The sequence below is a fragment of the Misgurnus anguillicaudatus genome, chromosome 12 (assembly GCF_027580225.2).
Source record: "Misgurnus anguillicaudatus chromosome 12, ASM2758022v2, whole genome shotgun sequence".
Lineage (NCBI taxonomy): Eukaryota > Metazoa > Chordata > Actinopteri > Cypriniformes > Cobitidae > Misgurnus > Misgurnus anguillicaudatus.
In genome coordinates this window covers 32,662,358-32,681,993 of record NC_073348.2, presented here as the reverse complement: position 1 = coordinate 32,681,993, position 19,636 = coordinate 32,662,358, and the positions used below count along the sequence as shown (strand labels likewise).

At 37.5% G+C, this 19,636-nt stretch overlaps 1 protein-coding gene across 7 annotated transcripts in view; it reads right to left on the bottom strand.

The window, feature by feature from the left end:
- The window catches only part of phldb2a (pleckstrin homology-like domain, family B, member 2a), a 35,591-nt gene continuing 15,955 nt past the window's right edge, over positions 1 to 19,636 (bottom strand). The window contains exons 5-20 of one of the 7 annotated variants that reach the window (XM_073874427.1): positions 18,627 to 19,588; positions 15,368 to 15,691; positions 12,123 to 12,260; positions 11,877 to 12,014; positions 9,969 to 10,106; positions 9,515 to 9,670; positions 9,337 to 9,438; positions 9,137 to 9,235; positions 8,881 to 9,027; positions 8,676 to 8,775; positions 6,561 to 6,750; positions 4,824 to 4,914; positions 4,616 to 4,732; positions 2,743 to 2,962; positions 1,387 to 1,472; positions 1 to 1,289 (exon numbers count right to left, since the gene is read on the bottom strand). In XM_073874427.1, the coding sequence (XP_073730528.1) occupies positions 1,149 to 1,289; positions 1,387 to 1,472; positions 2,743 to 2,962; positions 4,616 to 4,732; positions 4,824 to 4,914; positions 6,561 to 6,750; positions 8,676 to 8,775; positions 8,881 to 9,027; positions 9,137 to 9,235; positions 9,337 to 9,438; positions 9,515 to 9,670; positions 9,969 to 10,106; positions 11,877 to 12,014; positions 12,123 to 12,260; positions 15,368 to 15,691; positions 18,627 to 19,588 (3,149 nt within the window). In that variant the 3' untranslated portion in view covers positions 1 to 1,148. Of the gene's footprint in view, positions 1,290 to 1,386; positions 1,473 to 2,742; positions 2,963 to 4,615; positions 4,733 to 4,823; positions 4,915 to 6,560; positions 6,754 to 8,675; positions 8,776 to 8,880; positions 9,028 to 9,136; positions 9,236 to 9,336; positions 9,439 to 9,514; positions 9,671 to 9,968; positions 10,107 to 11,876; positions 12,015 to 12,122; positions 12,261 to 15,367; positions 15,692 to 18,626; positions 19,589 to 19,636 lie in introns of all 7 variants that reach the window. The other 6 variants (XM_073874425.1, XM_073874428.1, XM_073874426.1 and 3 more) reach the window with 6 other exon arrangements.

The following is a 19,636-nucleotide window of genomic DNA, read 5'->3' as shown; positions in this document are numbered from 1 at the left end:
GATGTCTGGTATATTTTTATATCCGGATGAATAACAGCTCACAACACAGCGTGATGCAAGGCATTGTTACCATATATAGCGCCTGTACCGACATCTCAATAAATCAACACCTATTTGCATCAATATTCACATCAATCTAAATTCGATAAATGATCCTAAATACTTCAAAATATATATCAGATACAAAATATTAGCTTAGTCATGCATATAGATTTGTTGTTAAACCATTAAAATTTTACATGTTCGACTTTTTCGGTTACAAAAAATCACAGAGTAACCCCTGCAACGTGACTATAAGAAAACTGATCTCTACTGGTCAGTTGTGGTACTGCGCCCTCATTATAATCAATGACAAGAGGTCAGTGCATCTAATAATAAATCATCAGATTCAGCTTTGTCCACATATCCCTGTCTAGATTTTAGTGCTATAAATACATTGTTAGACACTTATCTGAAATGATGGGTATATGGCATTACATTCAAGTATGCTGAAATACAAATTCAGCTCGTCTTTGGTGTATATATATATATAATAACACATCCGTGATATTCCTGAGCAACAGGGAGGCACAACTGGTAAATACGAAATAACACTAATAAGTGTTTTAAGTAGCAGATGCTACAGCTAAATTTATGTACAGAATATAAAAACAGCCCTGAACAGGACCATGCCTAAATACTGATTTGTTAAGGTCCACTGTGGTAACGTTACAGTCTGTATGGCACATCAGGAAGTCTTTGGCATCTAATTTTAATGAACGAAAAAGAGAAACACCAGTTGTTTCATTGAGGTATATTCAGGTCAAAGCCAGTTTGCACTTTGCAGAATGCTTTTCAAGACCACATGAGTGATTTCTTGTACTGAATGTAGTCCTATCCTGGAAATGATGGGCATGGGGTCGAATATGGTCGAACAATTCAAGAGCTGTTAAAAAGTACCTTTGAAGTCTAAAAGCTGCCTTTAAAACATCAAACAGGATCGTTCTTCCAAAACATCTCATTGTTGAGTGCAGGACATTCAGGCCAGGCCGTCTTCCAACCTGCTGATTTCGAGATCAGTCCAAATATTTGAGAAATAATGAAACCTCAGAATGAAAAATAAATTCAGAACCGTGAAGGTCACTTTGGGTTGTTTAACAAAGACCCGATCACACCAGGAAGTGGGTGTATCCTTCCGCTCCGGTGACGATAACATCCATCCAGATTCTCATGGCCTCTGGAGAAGGAGCAACCATGTAATAGACTCGGTCGTGCGTCTTCACGCTGAACGTCAGGGAGGGGTTCGGGCTCTGAAGCACGTGCAACAGAGAGAGAGAGGAACGTGAGATGCTAGATGCGCTAGGATCTGTATATGAAGCATCAGTTTAGCAGTATGTCGTGTCTCACCTTGTGTGCGTTCTTGAGATGGTCGTAGTACACTTCTTCTATGGCTTGGAAGTATATCACACCTTTCATTTTGGTTTCATGTTTATCTGGAGAAAAAATAAATTAGTTGTAATATGGATGTTCAATCTATATAAATCACATATATATATATATCAAATAATAAAAAAGTGTATAATAGGTGTAAATAAATCTATAATTCATTTAGTATACAATATTGGTGAAAATGGTACTGATGTGGGAACTGCTTTGTCTTCTGGAGTCTATAGTGAAGGGTATGGCTCAGTGCTGCCCCCTTGTGTTTCGTTCAAAACAAATAATGCATTTTGCAGCTAAAATATTTTTTAGTTGTAAAATATTATTAATTTGTTAAGTTACAAACTGAAAGACGAGCAGACGTTATTTTCTGGGATCATAAACACGAAGCCAGAGTATAAGTATACAGTTTATGTATACATATTATGTACATTACAGTCATGCATTTAGTAAAAGTTCCTACCCTACTGAAAAATCCAGCTAAGACCAGCATAAGCTGGTAGCTGGTTTGAGCTGGTTTAAGGAGGTTTACGCTGGTCCTCCCAGCCTGACAAAGCTGGTCATGCTGGTGGGCCAGCTGGTCTTCCAGCCTGACTAGCTAAGTCCAGCTAGACCAGCTTAAAAAGTGACCAAAACACAGCTAGACCAGCTTGCTACACCAGCAAAACCAGCTTTCTACACCAGCAAAACCAGCTAAAACCAAGCTGGAGACCAGCTAAAACTAGCTTATGATGGTCTTAGCTGGACTTTTCAGTAGGGTATTCACATTGATTTAGTAAGAATAGAACCCATGACCTTAGCATTGCAAGCTCCATTAATTTGAGCAAAACTAAATGCATTTATTTTATACAGTGGCGGCTCGTGACTGCTCTTCGAGGGATGCAGATTCAAAATAAGTGTTCATGGTGTCATGTGTGTTGCTCGTGTTTTCTAAATATGCGTTTGTTGTGTCATGTAAACCATTTGCATCACGTGTTTTGTCAAAATAAGTGCATGCTGCACACGCAAGAAAACCGTTTATGACAAAAGAGACGCTCACGTTCACAAAATACATGCAAGACACTCCCTTAACACTAAACTCTGATTAGGCATGAGATTATGCGAGTATTTGGCGAACGCGAGCGTCTCTTTTATCACAAAACCGTTAGACGCATCTACACCAGGCACCCATTTTAACAAGACACGTGATGCACATAGGATCGCTCGAAGCGCCGAAAACATATTTTGAAATTACGAACCACACACATGACAGGCTACATACATGTTGTGACGAAAAAAGAAGTCACCTGCCGCCACTGCTTATTTATGTGTTTTGGTCATTACCAGCATAATACGCCAGCGTCCTGCGGTTACGGTCAAAGACGAACCAGCGCTTCTTCCAGGTTTTGATCTTTCCACCCATTTTGACCAGGAAGCCTCTGCAGGTCTTCTCAGTGATGGCCAGGTGAAAACACGTCCCAGGATGATGACCCGCTGCCTCGATGTGACCTCTCAGGTCAAAATCATCTTTCCTTACCGGCAGGTAACGTGTCAACGGCCGAGACTGGAGACATGACGGCCAAAAAAATTAACATTGTTAACATCGAAGTAAATACGATTATGTATGTATATGTACATTAGTAGAGAGTGAGAGCGGGAAATGCACACAGGACGTGTATTGTATTGAGAAACAGCAAGAATGACCAAATCTAAATGTTGTTGTGTTTAACTTGACAATATGAGAAAAGACAATATGAGAAAAGACAATATGAGAAACAATATAAACTAAAACAACTTTTTTTGGATATCTATGCAATGCTTTTGTCTGCCAAATATTGAAATACATGTTTATTAAAGGGACAGTTCACCCAAAAATGAAAATTCTGTCATCATTTACTCATCCTCATGTTGTTCTAAACCTTTATGAACCTGATGAACACAAAAGAAGATATTTTGAGAAATGATGGTAAACACACAGCATATGGGTGATTCTCACGCAACCATTGAAACACCACGGCACTAATGATTTTAGCTTTAAAATGTGTAATATAGTAACATTAAAAAGCATCAGAATTAACACAATACTGTGTTCTACCTTGCACAATGTGTGATTTCAACATAAGAATTTATAATTGTAAATTTTATCTAATTTTCTGCTGAAATTCTCATTACCGCAATGTGTCCGGCTGTGTTTGAACATGCGTTATGTTGTAATTTAATCAAATTAACACAAAAACATTAAGAAAAAAATAAATGGATGTTTTGCTAGACTACTTTAGATGACAGAAAAAATATTTACTGAATATTCATGTATAATAATAATGAAGAAAAATTAGGAAAATAATGTGTCCATGCCTGATGTTCTCATCCTCCGCAACACTTTTTGAGAACAGTTTAAGCACACATACAGAATTTTAATAAAGTTACCAGGTAAGATTATTTTTTTACAGTTAATTTGAAATATTGTCTTGTCAGAATGCTTACACAACATTTTGATTATCATTACCGCAACAGATAATTATTAAATGTTAATTTAATTAATAGAAGCATAACACTTTGATTTTAAATGCACGTGCAGAATCTCCAAATTATGTTGTTTCAGGTTTGTCATGTCATTTTGAAAATATGTCAGTGTTGATGTTTTCTGACTGTTGCGGTAATGAGATTTTTTAGGACTAATTTTTTAAATTATGTTACAAAAAGTGTTAAATGATAAGTAAAAGTTTTTAAATTAATGTTCCCATTTACTCCAGACTTTGTTTTTCAATGTCTGGTGGGGAAAAAGTAAATTTAAGCAATTTTTACATTTTCATGCTTGACATTTTTAAAACCAAGTTTTCGTGAGAATCACCCATATAGTGTCCATTGATTTCAATATATTTTGGAAGTATTGTGATAAATGATGAAGAAAATATTTTGATAAATTATGTAAGCAACACAGTTGATAGTACCCATTAAATTCCATCATATTTTTTTATTCCTACTATGGCAGTCAATGGACACTATATGCTGTGTGTGTACCATCATTTCTCCAAATATCTTATTTTGTGTTCATCAGAAAAAAATAATTCATACAGGTTTAAAACAACATGAGGATGAGTAAATTATGACAGAATTTTCATTTTTGGGTGAACTATCCCTTTAAATTGGCAAATCGTGCCATTTATTCACTCTCATCCTTTCCCTCTCCCTTTCCCAAGAGTCTCCGTGGCTTCACCTCTCTCTCCACCATCTTTTGTCGTCTGTTCGTCTCCTCCTGAAGTCTCCTCTCCAACTCCTCTCTTCTCCTCCTCTCGTCTTCAAGAGCCTGTCTCCGCAACTCCATCTCTCGCTCCTATCAGGAACAAACACACGCATGAACATAAAGTCATAGTTCTACATTTCTGTAAGAAATCATCATCATCAGTGCATATAGGTCGATGTACCCTGTGCTCCAGTAATCTGTGCTTCTCGGCTTGAGCTTCTCTCAGCATGCGTTCCATCTCCTCTATCTTCATCATGTTAGCTGTGCTGGTGCTGCATAGACCACACAAACCATTTCTGTGATGATTTTTAATGCCAGGTCAGCATTTTTAAGTGTTTGGGGAGTTAATGCGATATATATGTGGTACATTTTATCAGCATTTTTGTGTTGTCCAATAAAATTAAGGTTTAAACACCTCCACCTTATTTGGAAATGTGAATTGGAGCATTTAAAGGTTAAAGCTACTTGGAGACCACTTGGAATGCAATAAAAATTCCACAGACAGGATATGTTTATATTTGGGCTACTTAAATGGAGATTCCTGTCTATCCAGCTTCCCTAAACACATATTAAGGTTTTTAAACTCAAATAAAGCACACAGAACAGAGACGCCACATACTTGCACGTGATGTTAACGGGATAGTTCACCCAAAAATAACAATTTTGTCATTATTTACTCACCCTCATGTTGTTATAAACCTTTATGCGTTTCTTTATTCTGCTGAACACAAAAGATGATATTTTAATAAATCATGGTAAGCACATTTGGCGGTATCCATTGACTTCCATAGTATTTGTTTATCCTATGGAATACAATGGATACCGCCAACTGTGAGATTACCATCACTTAAAGGAATATTCAATTTTCTTAAAAGAAAAATCCAGATAATTTACTCACCACCATGTCATCCTTTGTTCAGTCGAGAAGAAATTATGTTTTTTGAGGAAAACATTGCAGGATTTTTCTCATTTTGATGGACTTTAATAGACACCAACAATTAACACTTAACACTTAACAGTTTTTTTCAACGGAGTTTCAAAGGACTATAAACGATCCCAAACGAGGCATAAGGGTCTTATCTAGCAAAACGATTGTCATTTTTGACAAGAAAAATAACAAATATATACTTTTAAACCACATCTTTTCGTCTAGGTCCGGTCCAGCGCGACCTAACGTAAATGCGTGGTGACGTAGGGAGGTCACGTGTTACATATATAAAACGCACATTTGCGGACCATTGTAAACAATAAACTGACACAAAGACATTAATTATTATCAGTTGACATACAACAACGGTCCTCTTTCGCGGTCGTCTATCTCTGTGACCTCTTGATGTCATGACGTATTGCGTGGGGTCACGCTGGCGCATCACAACCGGATCTAGACGATCATTCGTGCTTTAAAAGTGTACATTTGTTATTTTTTTATTTGTTGTTTTGCTAGATAAGACCCTTATGCCTCGTTTGGGATCGTTTATAGTCCTTTGAAACTCCGTTGAAAAAAACTGTTAAGTGTTGAGTTAAGTGTTAATTGTTGGTGTATATTAAAGTCCATTAAAATGAGAAAAATAATGCAATGTTTTCCTCAAAAAACATAATTTCTTCTCGACTGAACAAAAAAAGACACCAACATTTTGGATGACATGGTGGTGAGTAAATTATCTGGATTTTTCTTTTAAGAAAATTGAATATTCCTTTAAATAGAAATATATTTTTTTGTGTTTAACTCATATAGGTTTAGAACAACATGAGGGTGAGTAAATAGCATCATTTTAATTTTTGGGTGAACTATCCCTTTAACATTATTGGCAGCACTGCCATTGTAGATGTATTTCCTAAAACTGCATTCTGTGAAATGAGAGTTAAATGCAAGTGAAATGCGTTAATGACAACTGCTAAGAAATGTGCAAAAATATACCTTGAAATGTTGTCAGGTGAACATGCAGAAATGCTGGTTTCTAGGCTCTCCGCGCTGTCCACACTCATCGTGTCAAAGTTGTGTCCATTATCCATGTAGTGAAACGTATCCAGGTAGACATTTGTCTCCGAAACCGCCCTATTGGACATCTCACTCATTCTCTGCCTCTCGTCATTTAGAAACATCTGACCTGCTGCAGAACCACAGAAAGGAACATATTTTTTCTTTTTAAATTGATTTATATAGTCTGAAAGCTGAATAAATAAGCTTTTTATTGATGTATGGTTTGTTAGGATGGGAAAATATCTGGCAGAGACACAACTGTTTGAAAATCTGGAATCTGAGGGTGCAAAAAAGAAAACAAAATATCGAGAAAATCGCCTTTAAAGTTGTCCAAATGAAGTCCTTAGCACCGCATTAACTCACAAAAATAAAAGTTTTGATATATTTACGGTAGGAAATGTACTAAATATCTTCATGAACCATGATCTTTAAAGGAAAACACCACTGTTTTTCAATATTTTACTATGTTCTTACCTCAACTTAGATGAAGAATACATACCTATCTTTTTTCAAAGCGTGCACTTTTAATCTTTGTACAGCGGGTCATGAATGTGTTAGCATTTAGCCTAGCCCCATTCATTCCTTAGGATCCAAACAGAGATGTAGTTTTAAGCCACTAAACACTTCTACGTTTTCCCTATTAAAAGGCTTTTACATGAGTAAGTATGGTGGCACAAAATTAAACATGGCGCAGTAACATCATCACCCCTGTGAATTCATCCCTGTTTGGATCCTAGGGAATGAATGGAGCTGGGCCAAATGCTAACACATTCACGACGCGCTGTGCAAAGATAAAGTGCATGCATTAAAAAGGATAGGTATGCACCAATCCGTCCAAGTTGAGGCAAGAACATAGTAAAATACTGAAAAACTGGTGGTGTTTTCCTTTAAATATTATCCTAATGATTTTTTGCATAAAAGAAAAATCGATAATTGTTGGCTATTGCTTACAAACATACCAATGCTAAAGTAATTATGTACTTATGGTTTTGTGGTCCAGGGTCACATATGTATATTTATAAAATGCACATAAATAAATGTAATAATACGTACAATACTGTGCAAAAGTCTTAAGCCACCATTCCACCATTAGATTTTTTGTTTCTGCAGTTGTGTAGAAAACAAACCATATACTTACTTATCAGTCTCTTTATTAGAATAGAACCAGAAAATACAGGAAATATGTATGCATTAATAAAAAAGTGTTTAGTGGAAGCTCTCCTTACACTTGAGCAATAGCAGGTACGTGCAGGCTTTCTTAAAGGTGCAGTGTGTAATTTTTAGAAGGATCTCTTGACAAAAAATGCAAAGTAATATACAAAACTATATTATCAGTGGTGTATAATGACCTTTCATAATGAACCGTTATGTGTTTATTACCTTAGAACGAGACCTTTTTATCTTCATACAACGATGGTCCACTTACATGGAAGTCGCAATTTTGTGCCGCAATTTTTCTACAGAAGCCCTTAACGGACAATTTTTTTACTAAGTTGTCTCATATGATGAGACGTTTGTTCTGTGGTGGCTACCGTAGCTTCTCTATGTGTTTTAAAAGCGAGGGGTGAGCAGTGGACCAAGCCGTACACACTGCACCTTTAAAACTAAATGAAATGAAAGCCTTAGGAGTTTAAGATGTGTTTAGGACCAAGAGGGGTCAAACTAAATACTGACTTTTATCAGAAGAAGCCCTTTTGTTCTGAAAATTGTGGGTTTTTTCTATTTTGTGTAGCTTACATATTTCCTGTATTTTCAGTTTGTATTAATAAAGATTATTATTACTTTTTTTAACCATTATAGGGTGGTTTCCTGGACAGGGTTTATTCTAATCCCAGACTAAAAGGCATGTTTGAGCTGCATTAATTTAAAAACACCTTGTACAAACATATATCAGTGCCATTGTTTTGTCTCAGGTTGCACACCAGTATTGTTTTTGTTTGTAAAAACTACTTAAAAGTCCTAATTCAACTAAGGAGTAGTCCTGTACTAATCTAAACCTTGTCTGGGATTGCAGCTTTAAGTGTGAGAGACAGTATGAGTCGATAACGTTACCCTTGAGCATTCGGCGGGTGTCCAGGTCACGGGAGGTGACGGATAAGGTACGAGGCATTACACTACCACAGCTTGAGCTCTGGGACAGTGGCATATGGGACTACAGGATTAAAAGAATAACACATGAAACATGAAAACCTGCAATTTGAACTTTATGCCAAGTTATTTTAGGATGGTACCAAATGTGGCATTTTTGTTTTTTTACCTTAGGAGACAGACTGCGATTAAGGGTGGCGTTTAAAGTGCCGGAACTCTGCCGATCTCTCTTACGGGAAGCTCTGCTGTCACTCATAAGGGTTCCGCCCTCTTTACTGCCATTGCTCCGCCTCTTTTCCTCTAGAGAGCGAAAGTGCTGGGACGAATAAACTTCAGTCAGAGCCTCAATTGTCTGAATTTGAATAATTAATGCACCTAATAGTTTATTTCTTCGAAAAAAGCAAGATGATCATGGTTTATTTTACCTGCTTCATAGACACAGGATTGAGGGGAAAGGCCTGACCACCTGTAAGTTCAGCGTACTTTCTTTCCAGAGCAGAGAGATTTTCACGCTCCCTTTGCAGAGAGATAACACTTAATACAATTTTGGAATACTTGATTTTGATTGGTCAGTTACATCTTCTTGAAACCCGCTCCTCTGAATGCATAAACTCACCCTTTGCAGCATATAAATAAGATTGCTCTTCTCCTTTAAGAAGTTTTCTTTTTCCCGCTGAGCCTGCTGGGTAATCTGAGTCGACTGCTTCTTTAGAGTAAGCAGCCTCTCCTTTAAAACAAATATTTTTTTATGGTTACAGCGAGAAATATTATTATGAAAAAGACAAACGCACAAGGCCACGCACCTTGCGATTTATGAGAGACCTCTGATATTCAGCCATCTCTTGGAGGAGATGTTGCGTCTGAGTCTCCTTCTCCTCATCTTGACGGCTTTCTTTTTCTAACTGCTGAAACTCCAAGTCTTCAAAACGCTTTGTCTGTATTTCCAAAGCTTCGTTGTCCTATTAACACGCACAGTATATCTCAACAACGCTTGGCGGGGGGCACCCGATCACATACTTAATATCATCTGCAACTCCAAACTGAACTAACTTAAAGAAACTGTAAACATAAGAGACATGCAAAATGTAGCAAAAACAAACTTTTGTAACAAAGGAAAGTTAAAACACACAGAAAAGAAGAAGACAAGGCCTACCAAGAAGTATTTCCAGAACTGTTGCGAAGAGGAAAGAAACAATAGGAAGTCAACAGGAAGCAGAATAGTTGGCCGCATAGGTGGGCGCAGGTAGACCGAGGTACCTGACTGACCCTGGATAGCTGATTGTGGAGCTGCTCCTTCAGTGCTTCAGGACAGTTGTCCAACTGGGTCCTCTGTTCTGAGATCAGCTCAGCTAGCTTCTCTATTTTAACTCTTTCTGCCTCCAACAGGGCTTTGTCCTACAGCACAGCGGCCAACGTAGGGATGTATGTGAATGTAAGACATATAGAGCACGCAAACACAAATATGATGGACAAAAGGATGGAGAAAGTGCAAGGCTGGGTTAGAGCAAGAAAAAGGTAAATGGTGAGAAGGTTTAAGTAGAAGTAAATTCAGTAAACTGTGATCGCTTATGTGCATCAATACTGAGGTGAGTACTCTTAATCTCGCCACTTTTTATAATGTATATACAGTATACAAAAATTAAACATGACTTTTTGTTTTAGCCATGTATTTTTGGCGTATTGATTACCTAAACCAATGTTTAACTGCAGTAAAACCATGGTTAATTTTCCTTCTTAATACTGTAAGTAGGTCTGTAATTTTTGTATATATGCAGTCTAATGGCGTACACACCAAACGCGAATTCAAGGATTTGCGTGAGTAGATTATATACAAAGTTAATGCAAAGGTGCGAACAGATGTGAACACGTGCGGGGTGATGTGAATGATGCGAATTAGGTGGCATGATTGCCGCGAAAACACGCACGATTGACCTGAAACGCATCCTCGCGAAAGTTGAAAATGTTTAACTTAAGCAAAAAATTAGCATGATACGAAGTAATCTAGAACGAAGAACGCAATGCCTTGCGCTTGGTGTGTATGCAACGAACAGACGCTAACTCACGTGAGGCGCTGCGAATGATGGGAATTGGGCAGCGCGATTGCCGTGAAAACACGCGCAATTAGCCTCAAACACGTCTTTGCGCAAGTTGAAAATATTCAACTCAAGCAAAAAATTTGCATGACACAAAGTTAAATCCTTCGAGTAATCTGGAGCGAGGAATGCAATGCTTCACTTTGGTGTGCACGCAGCATAATGGGGTGTACACACCAAATTAAAATTCATTGATTTGCGGTAGTTGTTTAAAGAAATTGTCGTTGCAAGAGGCTATCTTGGGCAGGGTCGCTAACTGGAGCGGGGATGTTAACTTGCGCAGGCGATGCAAATGATGCAAATTAGGCATCACGATTGCAGCGAAAACATGCACTATTCACCTCAAATGTGTCTTCGCAGAAGTTGAAAATATTTAACGAAAAATTTGCATGACATCAAGTAATCTAGAGGGGAAAAACGCGATACCTCACGCTTGGTGTGTATGCAGCAAAATGGGGCATACACACCAAACACAAATTCAACAATCTGCGTGAGTAGATTACATATAATGTCAATGCAAAGATGCGAATACATGCTAATTCACATGAGGCAAATGATGCGAATTGAGTGTTTCATGTGCTTCATGTTTGGTGTGTACGCAGCATAATGGGGCGTACAGACCAAAAATAAATTCAGTGATCTGCGTGAGTAGATTACATACAATGTCAATGCAAAGACGTGAATAGACGCTAACACGTGCTGGGGCGATGCAAATAACACAAATTGGGCGACGCAATTCCCGCAAAAACATGCGCTATTCGCCTCAAACTTGTCTTCGTGCAAATTAAAAATATTCAACTCCAGCAAAAAATTTGCATGACACGAAATTAAATTCCGCGAGTAATCTAGAGTGAGGAATGCGATGCTTCGCATTTGCCGTGTATGCATCATAAAAAAAAATCCTTTACATTTCTAAATAAAATTGTTTGCATACAGATTGTATACACTTCTGTGCAATCTGAAACCCAATCATGTTTGCCTTATTTGGAGACACTAATCTTTTTCCTGTAGCTTTATCTATTTAAACGTTTGACTTGTAAACATACATCTGCCACACAACTGCTGTGTTCACCTGAGTCTGATTGTTTTGAGCACTTTTCTCCATGCTGCCCATTTTTTCCTTGAGTTGTTCCAGCTCGTCTTTATCGCTTTGTAGCTGAGCCAACTCAGCCTCCTGCTCCCCATCCAGAAGAGCTCGCTCTACCTCCATCTAAAGAGAAAGAGAGAGAGAGAGAGACAGATGGAGAGAGAGTGAGAGCTGGTGACAATCTAACACACATTACATGTGAACTTCCATACACATAAAGTGCACACGTACCTCCCTGATCGACTCGTCCATCTGTGTGTCCAGATCTCTGATCTTCTGTTCCAGTTCCTCAATATTGTTGAGCACCTGAATTCTTTCCTCTTCTATACGTGTGACCTCCTGTCGCAGCTGCATGTCTTCAGACACCTGCTAGCAAAACACACAATGAAATGTGAGAAACCTGAGAACAGACATGCATTCTGTTAACAGATTTATAAGAGACTTTACTATCGTAAAGTCCCCCTGTGGTTGATAATTTTATCACTAACAAATTCCTGTGATAATACTTTCTTCTTGAATGTTACCCCTGTCTCATTTAGTAAGCAGAACAAGGAATATGCAAAATAGTCCCTGCCTCTACTTTGAAAAGATTATGGAGAAAATTGTATTGAAAGATGATTTTTCGCGTGATTTGTCTTAAAGCATATTAAAAACACCACATAGACATACAGTATAAACAACAATAAAAACTCGATTTTTTAGCACAGGGGGACTTTAATTATTGCAGCAAGAAAAACAAACACAACCTTTTGTTGTAACTGTTTAGGTTATTAAAGGGTTTAAAGCAATGTGATCTTAACCGGCCAAGTTCAGATTAAAAAATTTTTTTATTGACGGTCTAGTTCGGGTTAGTCATGGTGAACAGACATCTTCATCTTTACTGGTCTCCAGTCATAATATTTAACATACATTCACTGATGTTAAATATTAGATATTTCAACTTGAAATGATATCAAGCTTTACAACGAAAACCCAAGTTCCTTGTAAGATCGTTATGGATTGTTAACTTGGCAGCCCACGAGTTTTCCAATGACAGCACAGAGGAATGTATCTGAGCAACAGATGCAAGACTATACAGAGTCGCCTCTGTCTGTCGTTCCCGTTCTGATAAAAATGTCTGATCTCCATGCCACTGACATTTTCCAGAAATATCCACCAGCGGATGAGCATTCTGCATTTGTTTATGAGATTCTGCAACACTGATTGTGATCAAGAGCAGCAACTTTGTGAAAACACATGGGTGTATATTAAGAAATGTTACGTGGGGGAAGAAAATGTTCTTTAAAAGATCTTAATCATTAAAGAGACCCAAAATGAAAATTCTGACATCATCACTTTCATGTGGTTCCAAACCCATGACTTTTTTTCTTCGGTGGTAAACCGAAGAAAAACAGCACTATCATATAGACTTGAAATCTTTGGCTTCAATATTATGCAAACTTTCAATCTTCATTCAGTAAATGAGGCAGCCAATACAAATCTTCATGTTTTTGCATTCCACGCATAAATAAATGAATATTCTCATTTTAGGGTGAACTTAAGGTGTATTTTTGTTGAGTTTTTTTCTAGCAATTACAGTCACATGTGTTTCGAGCACACAGACACACCAAATCCATTGGGAGTAGAGATATTTCCTGTTCCTCTCCTCCTTCAGGAGAGGCAATAACTGACCCTGTCTCCTGAGAAAGTCTATTCAACTCATCAAACACATCTCTATATTATACTGTAGCTCATGAGCTAGAATTGGCATCTTGGCATCTGATTTAAGGCTCATTTCAAACCCTCAACACCTGATAAAATAAAAGGTCAAAGTTCACTCCGGTATGCCAATTAGAGTAAGAGATGTGTCGGGTATTAAGACTCCACAACATTCCCAAACTGTTCTGCATACTTCAAATCCCAGAAGACTACATAGTTTCCATTGCCTTATTAATTCAGCCTGAAAAACAGATCAAACTAAAAGCTTTTAAATTAAATAACTGAAACATAAATAGTTATATTCAGTAAGAACTAACATCATGATAAAAGTGCAGAAGTCCATAGATCTCATGAATAATTGTCCACATTCTTCTATGGCACCATGCAGCACCTTTATTTTTAGGTGTGTACTGAGTAAATATGAGTAAAATATCTTAATCGTAAAAATACTGCAGGGTTCATATTCTTCTTAATTTTTTATTTAGGGGTTTAATTGTTTGTCCAGCATCTATATTCATGGCGAGAACCATACACAAGTTAATCCAAGGGAAATTCTCCAATTGCTTAAATCTTCAATTTACCTAAAAAACCAGAGTACCCGGAGTAAACACAGGGACAACATGCAAAGTCCACAAATGTAAGATTGGAGCGATGTTGCCGAATCTCCAACCGTGGACCTTCTTGCTGCTGAGGACCTTGTTGCTACCCCACTGATTATTTGGGTGATTCTCACGAAACCATTGAAACACCACGGCACTAATGATTTAAGCTTTAAAATGTGTAATATAGTAACATTAAAAAGCATCAGAATTAACACAATACTGGGTTCTACCTTGCACAATGTGTGATTTCAACATAAGAATTTATAATGGGAAATTTTATCTCATTTTCTGCTGAAATTCTCATTACCGCAATGTGTCCGGCTGTGTTTGAACATGCGTTATGTTGTAATTTAATCAAATAAACACAAAAATATTATAAAAAAAATAAATGGATGTTTTGCTAGACTACTTTAGATGACAGAAAAAATATTTACTGAATATTCATGTATAATAATAATGAAGAAAAATTAGGAAAATGATGTGTCCATGCCTGATGTTCTCATCCTCCGCAACACTTTTTGAGAACAGTTTAAGCACACATACAGAATTTTAATAAAGTTTGATTTTGAGTGACCAAGCACATTTACCAGTTACTTCAAGATGGCTACCAGGTAAGATCATTTTTTTACAGTTAATTTGAAATATTGTCTTGTCAGAATGCTTACACGACATTTTGATTATCATTACCGCAACAGATGCTTATTAAATGTTAATTTAATTAATAGAAGCATAATACTTTGATTTTAAATGCATGTGCAGAATCTCCAAATTATGTTCTTTCAGGTTTGTCATGTCATTTTGAAAATATGTCAGTGTTGATGTTTTCTGACTGTTGCGGTAATGAGATTTTTTAGGACTAATTTTTTAAATTATGTTACAAAAAGTGTTAAATGATAAGTAAAAGTTTTTAAATTAATGTTCCCATTTACTCCAGACTTTGTTTTTCAATGTCTGGTGGGAAAAAAAGGAAATTTAAGCATTTTTTACATTTTCATGCTTGACATTTTTAAAACCAAGTTTTCATGAGAATCACCCATTTAGGGGTAAAACATGAGCTGTGCTTGTTGTTGCTTGGCTATTTGTTTTCAATATCAGCTATGGTAGAAGCAAAATTTCCATTTTGTACAGCAGATAAACACATTTACTCATCATTGGCAAGCAGTATGCGCATCTCACCTTGTTGCGGAGATGTAGCGAGGGTGATGGGACTGAGCTTCGCATGGAAGTGGTGGGTGACTGGGGTATGTGTCCACTGAGTCTGCGCTGCCTCTGGGTCACGATCTCTCCTCGAGTCTTACCCACAAACCCACTCTCCACAGACACTCCGGCAGAGTCCGAAAACACTGACTCGTCATCCGACACCTGCAGCTTCTCCAGCTCACGATTGATCTTCTGCAGGTCAGACACGGCCGAGACGCCAGAGTCGGTCTCCGTCCGACTGAAATCAGATCGACCAAGCTCAGAGCATAGGCACAGGATGGTTTCCAGACGCTGTCGTTCCTAAAGTGGATTTAAACACAGATCTCAGAACAGCCATTCTGGAACACCAGATTTCACTTCTTAAAAACACATATATTGGTTAAATATGGAATTAATTACTGTTGCTTGCTGTGCAAATATTGTATAAACAATACTGATGTGCGCCTTTATACAGTTATTATGGATACACTTTATAATATGCAAAAAAAAATGGTGTTTAGATTAGTTTAGTCAGATCAGATGGTGTTGTGTACTTGCAACAACATGCAACACTCATTTAAAATGAAAGCTAAATAAGTCCTCTTAAACACATTTCAGATTCTTGTAGAGGTAACAATGGATTAAAGTAGGTTTACCAGCTGATTCATGGATTTAGTACACACTTAACTGCGAGCGTAAATTCAATACAATAAATCCGCATTGCATGAAAGAGTTTGTATAATCCAGTAAACCTCACTTTGCTCGCGGCTAAGCACATGAGACACATCAAAGCCCTCGAGACACTTTTATGTCTCACCACTGTGTCTAAGAAAACAAATTGAAATCCAGAGTTATATTTCAGCCTGAGAATTCAATGTATTACTTTAAATAAAAAAATCTTTTAAAAAGAACACACAACGCTTTTTAAAAATACGCATTCAACGAATAAACACCTCTAAAGTTTGTATAGCAGGGTCCAAAATTAATGCTTTAAAATTAAAAATTAACTGGTGCTGTCCCATGAGCGGGACACCTAAGTTTACTTCAATATTTGTCATGTACATGTTAATCTATCAGGACAAAGGTCTAAGAATGTAGTGGTCATATTTTGATAATTGTATGTATTAAAAATAATACTATATTGCATTTTTATTTATTACAAATAAAAAATATATAAATAAAATATAAAATATTATTTATATGAATTTATATAAATTTTTTATATAAAAAAATTATTTTGACCTCCAGACACTTCCATAAAAAAGTGTCTTCGCCAAATGACTGCGCCAGTTAAAGGGTTAAGCATGTAAATATAATCTCTTACCATGGCACTGGTGTGTCTCAGATAGACAAAACAGCTGCATTAAAATCTATAGTAATTAAAAGCTACTTACTATTTTATGATTACTATTTCATACAGGTATATATGGGTGATTCTCACGAAACCATTGAAACACCACGGCACTAATGATTTTAGCTTTAAAATGTGTAATATAGTAACATTAGAAAGCATCAGAATTAACACAATACTGTGTTCTACCTTGCACAATGTGTGATTTCAACATAAGAATTTATAATTGTACATTTTATCTCATTTTCTGCTGAAATTCTCATTACCGCAATGTGTCTGGCTGTGTTTGAACATGCGTTATGTTGTAATTTAATCAAATTAACACAAAAATATTAATAAAAAAAATAAATGGATGTTTTGCTAGACTACTTTAGATGACAGGAAAAATATTTACTGAATAATCATGTATAATAGTAATGAAGAAAAATTGGGAAAATGATGTGTCCATGCCTGATGTTCTCATCCTCCGCAACACTTTTTGAGAACAGTTTAAGCTCACATACAGAATTTTAATAAAGTTTGATTTTGAGTGACCAAGCACATGGACCAGTTACTTCAAGATGGCTACCAGGTAAGATCATTTTTTTACAGTTAATTTGAAATATTGTCTTGTCAGAATGCTTACACGACATTTTGATTATCATTACCGCAACAGATGCTTATTAAATGTTAATTTAATTAATAGAAGCATAATACTTTGATTTTAAATGCATGTGCAGAATCTCCAAATTATGTTCTTTCAGGTTTGTCATGTCATTTTGAAAATATGTCAGTGTTGATGTTTTCTGACTGTTGCGGTAATGAGATTTTTTAGGACTAATTTTTTAAATTATGTTACAAAAAGTGTTAAATGATAAGTAAAAGTTTTTAAATTAATGTTCCCATTTACTCCAGACTTTGTTTTTCAATGTCTGGTGGGAAAAAAAGTAATTTAAGCAATTTTTACATTTTCATGCTTGACATTTTTAAAACCAAGTTTTCGTGAGAATCACCCATATAGCTGTAAAGTCCATATGCAGTAATAAGCACACTTTAAAAAAAATCTACATTTATGCATTTGGCAGACACTATTATGCTTGATGCCTGGGATCGAACTAATGATTTTGCATTACTAATACAATACTCTACCAATTGCTTTAGTAATGGGGCGTACACACCAAATGCGAATTCAAGATTTGCTTGAGTACATTACACGCAAACTTGCACGAAAACATGCGCTATTCTTCTCAAACGCATCTTTGCGCAAGTTGAAAATATTCAAGTCGAGAACATTTGCATGACACGAAGTTAAACCCTGTGAGTAATAATCTCGCGAGTAATCTAGAGCGATGCTTTGTGTTTGGTGTGTACGCAGCGTAACACTTAAAAGGATAGTTTACCCAAAAATGTCATCATTTACTTAAATATATAATATTTTAAGCCTGTATGAATTTCTTTGATATGCTGAATTCAAGAGAATATGTTTTTAACCAAGCAGATTAGGGGCACCATTGACTTCCACAGTTAAAAAAAATAATAATACTATTATGCAAGTGAATGGTGCCCCAGATCTGTTTGGTTCGGTTTTACAAAATATCACCTTTTGTGTTCATCAGAACAAGAAAATGTATACAGCTTTGTAAGAACACAGGGGTGAGTAAATAATGACAGAATTTTCATTTTGGGGTAAATTATCCCTTGTGTGCAGGTGACCCTAGTTTGAATCCGCCTCTTGTTTTTCCTCTTTAAACAGTATCATAACCTCTCCACTCTGTCAAAGAAAATCCAAAAGAACAATAATTACATCAATAATGCATAATTTACACCTACTGGATAGTAGGAATACTATTTAAAGCCAGTCCATTTTTATTTAATTTGAGGGTGTGCCAAAAGTTTTTATTTTTGACCCTGGGTGTGAGTGCTTACCAGTCTCTCCACCTCCTGTTCTCTGAGTCTCTCATCTCTTTGTCTCTGATGATAATCTCTCAATTCTTCTTTTCCACTCAGCGAACTGATACTACCCCTCCTCTGCCCCATCCCTGGCCCCACTCCTCCTTTACCAAAAGACTGGCGCCTTTCACCTACACCCAGGTCCAAACACGGGGCAGAGCCCACAGAACAGAGGCTAGCCCTACGGGGGCTGCTGGGCATGCTGGCTATCACCGTCACATCTGGGGGTTTCTCCATGGCTGGAAGGCTGCGACGTGGTTTGGTGGTGCGACGGGGTGGCAAAGAAAGCATAGGGGTGTCTCCACGATACAGCCGGGGCAGAGAGCGGCTATGTCCTCCCAGGCCATTCAGGGAGCCGGTGGAGTACTTCCTTTGCCGGAGCGTCGGCTCTGCGGCTAAATCCCCGTCTCTGGCGAACAACCTGCGCCCCAAGCGAGGGCTGGAGGGCATGCTGGCTGCCCCGCTCGGACCTCGGCGAGATGGAGGAAGACTTTCGTTCACGTAGGACGAATTGGAGCCGTTCCACATGGAGAGAAGCAAGGTGGTGGCGTTGGGTTGCCGCACGTCAGAAGATTGGCAAAGTAAGAGGTTGTCTTGTGATTGGTGTCGGGTTCGGGATTGGTTTGGGACTGGGCTTAATGGACGCTCTGATTGGTGGGGGGATGGTGGCATGCTTAAGTTGCTGGTCGGTGTGTAAGGAGAGGGGACTCTGATTGAAAGAGGCGGGCGCTCTTGTAGATAGTTAGAAGCTGATTGGGGACTCGGGGGTGAGGACAGTGTGATGTAACCTCGTTCTGCTGTAGCCTTTAAACTGGCTTCCAAAGCTGATTTCCGGCGCTGTAAGCTTTCCATCAACTCCTGAAGCTCTGCCTTCGAGCGAGTGCCACGGACACTTGATCCACCCAATGTGCCACCATTTGAATGAAGCTTGGTTGCATCTGAAAGAAATTAGAGGAATGGTTTGTGAACATGGTACTTCAAGATAT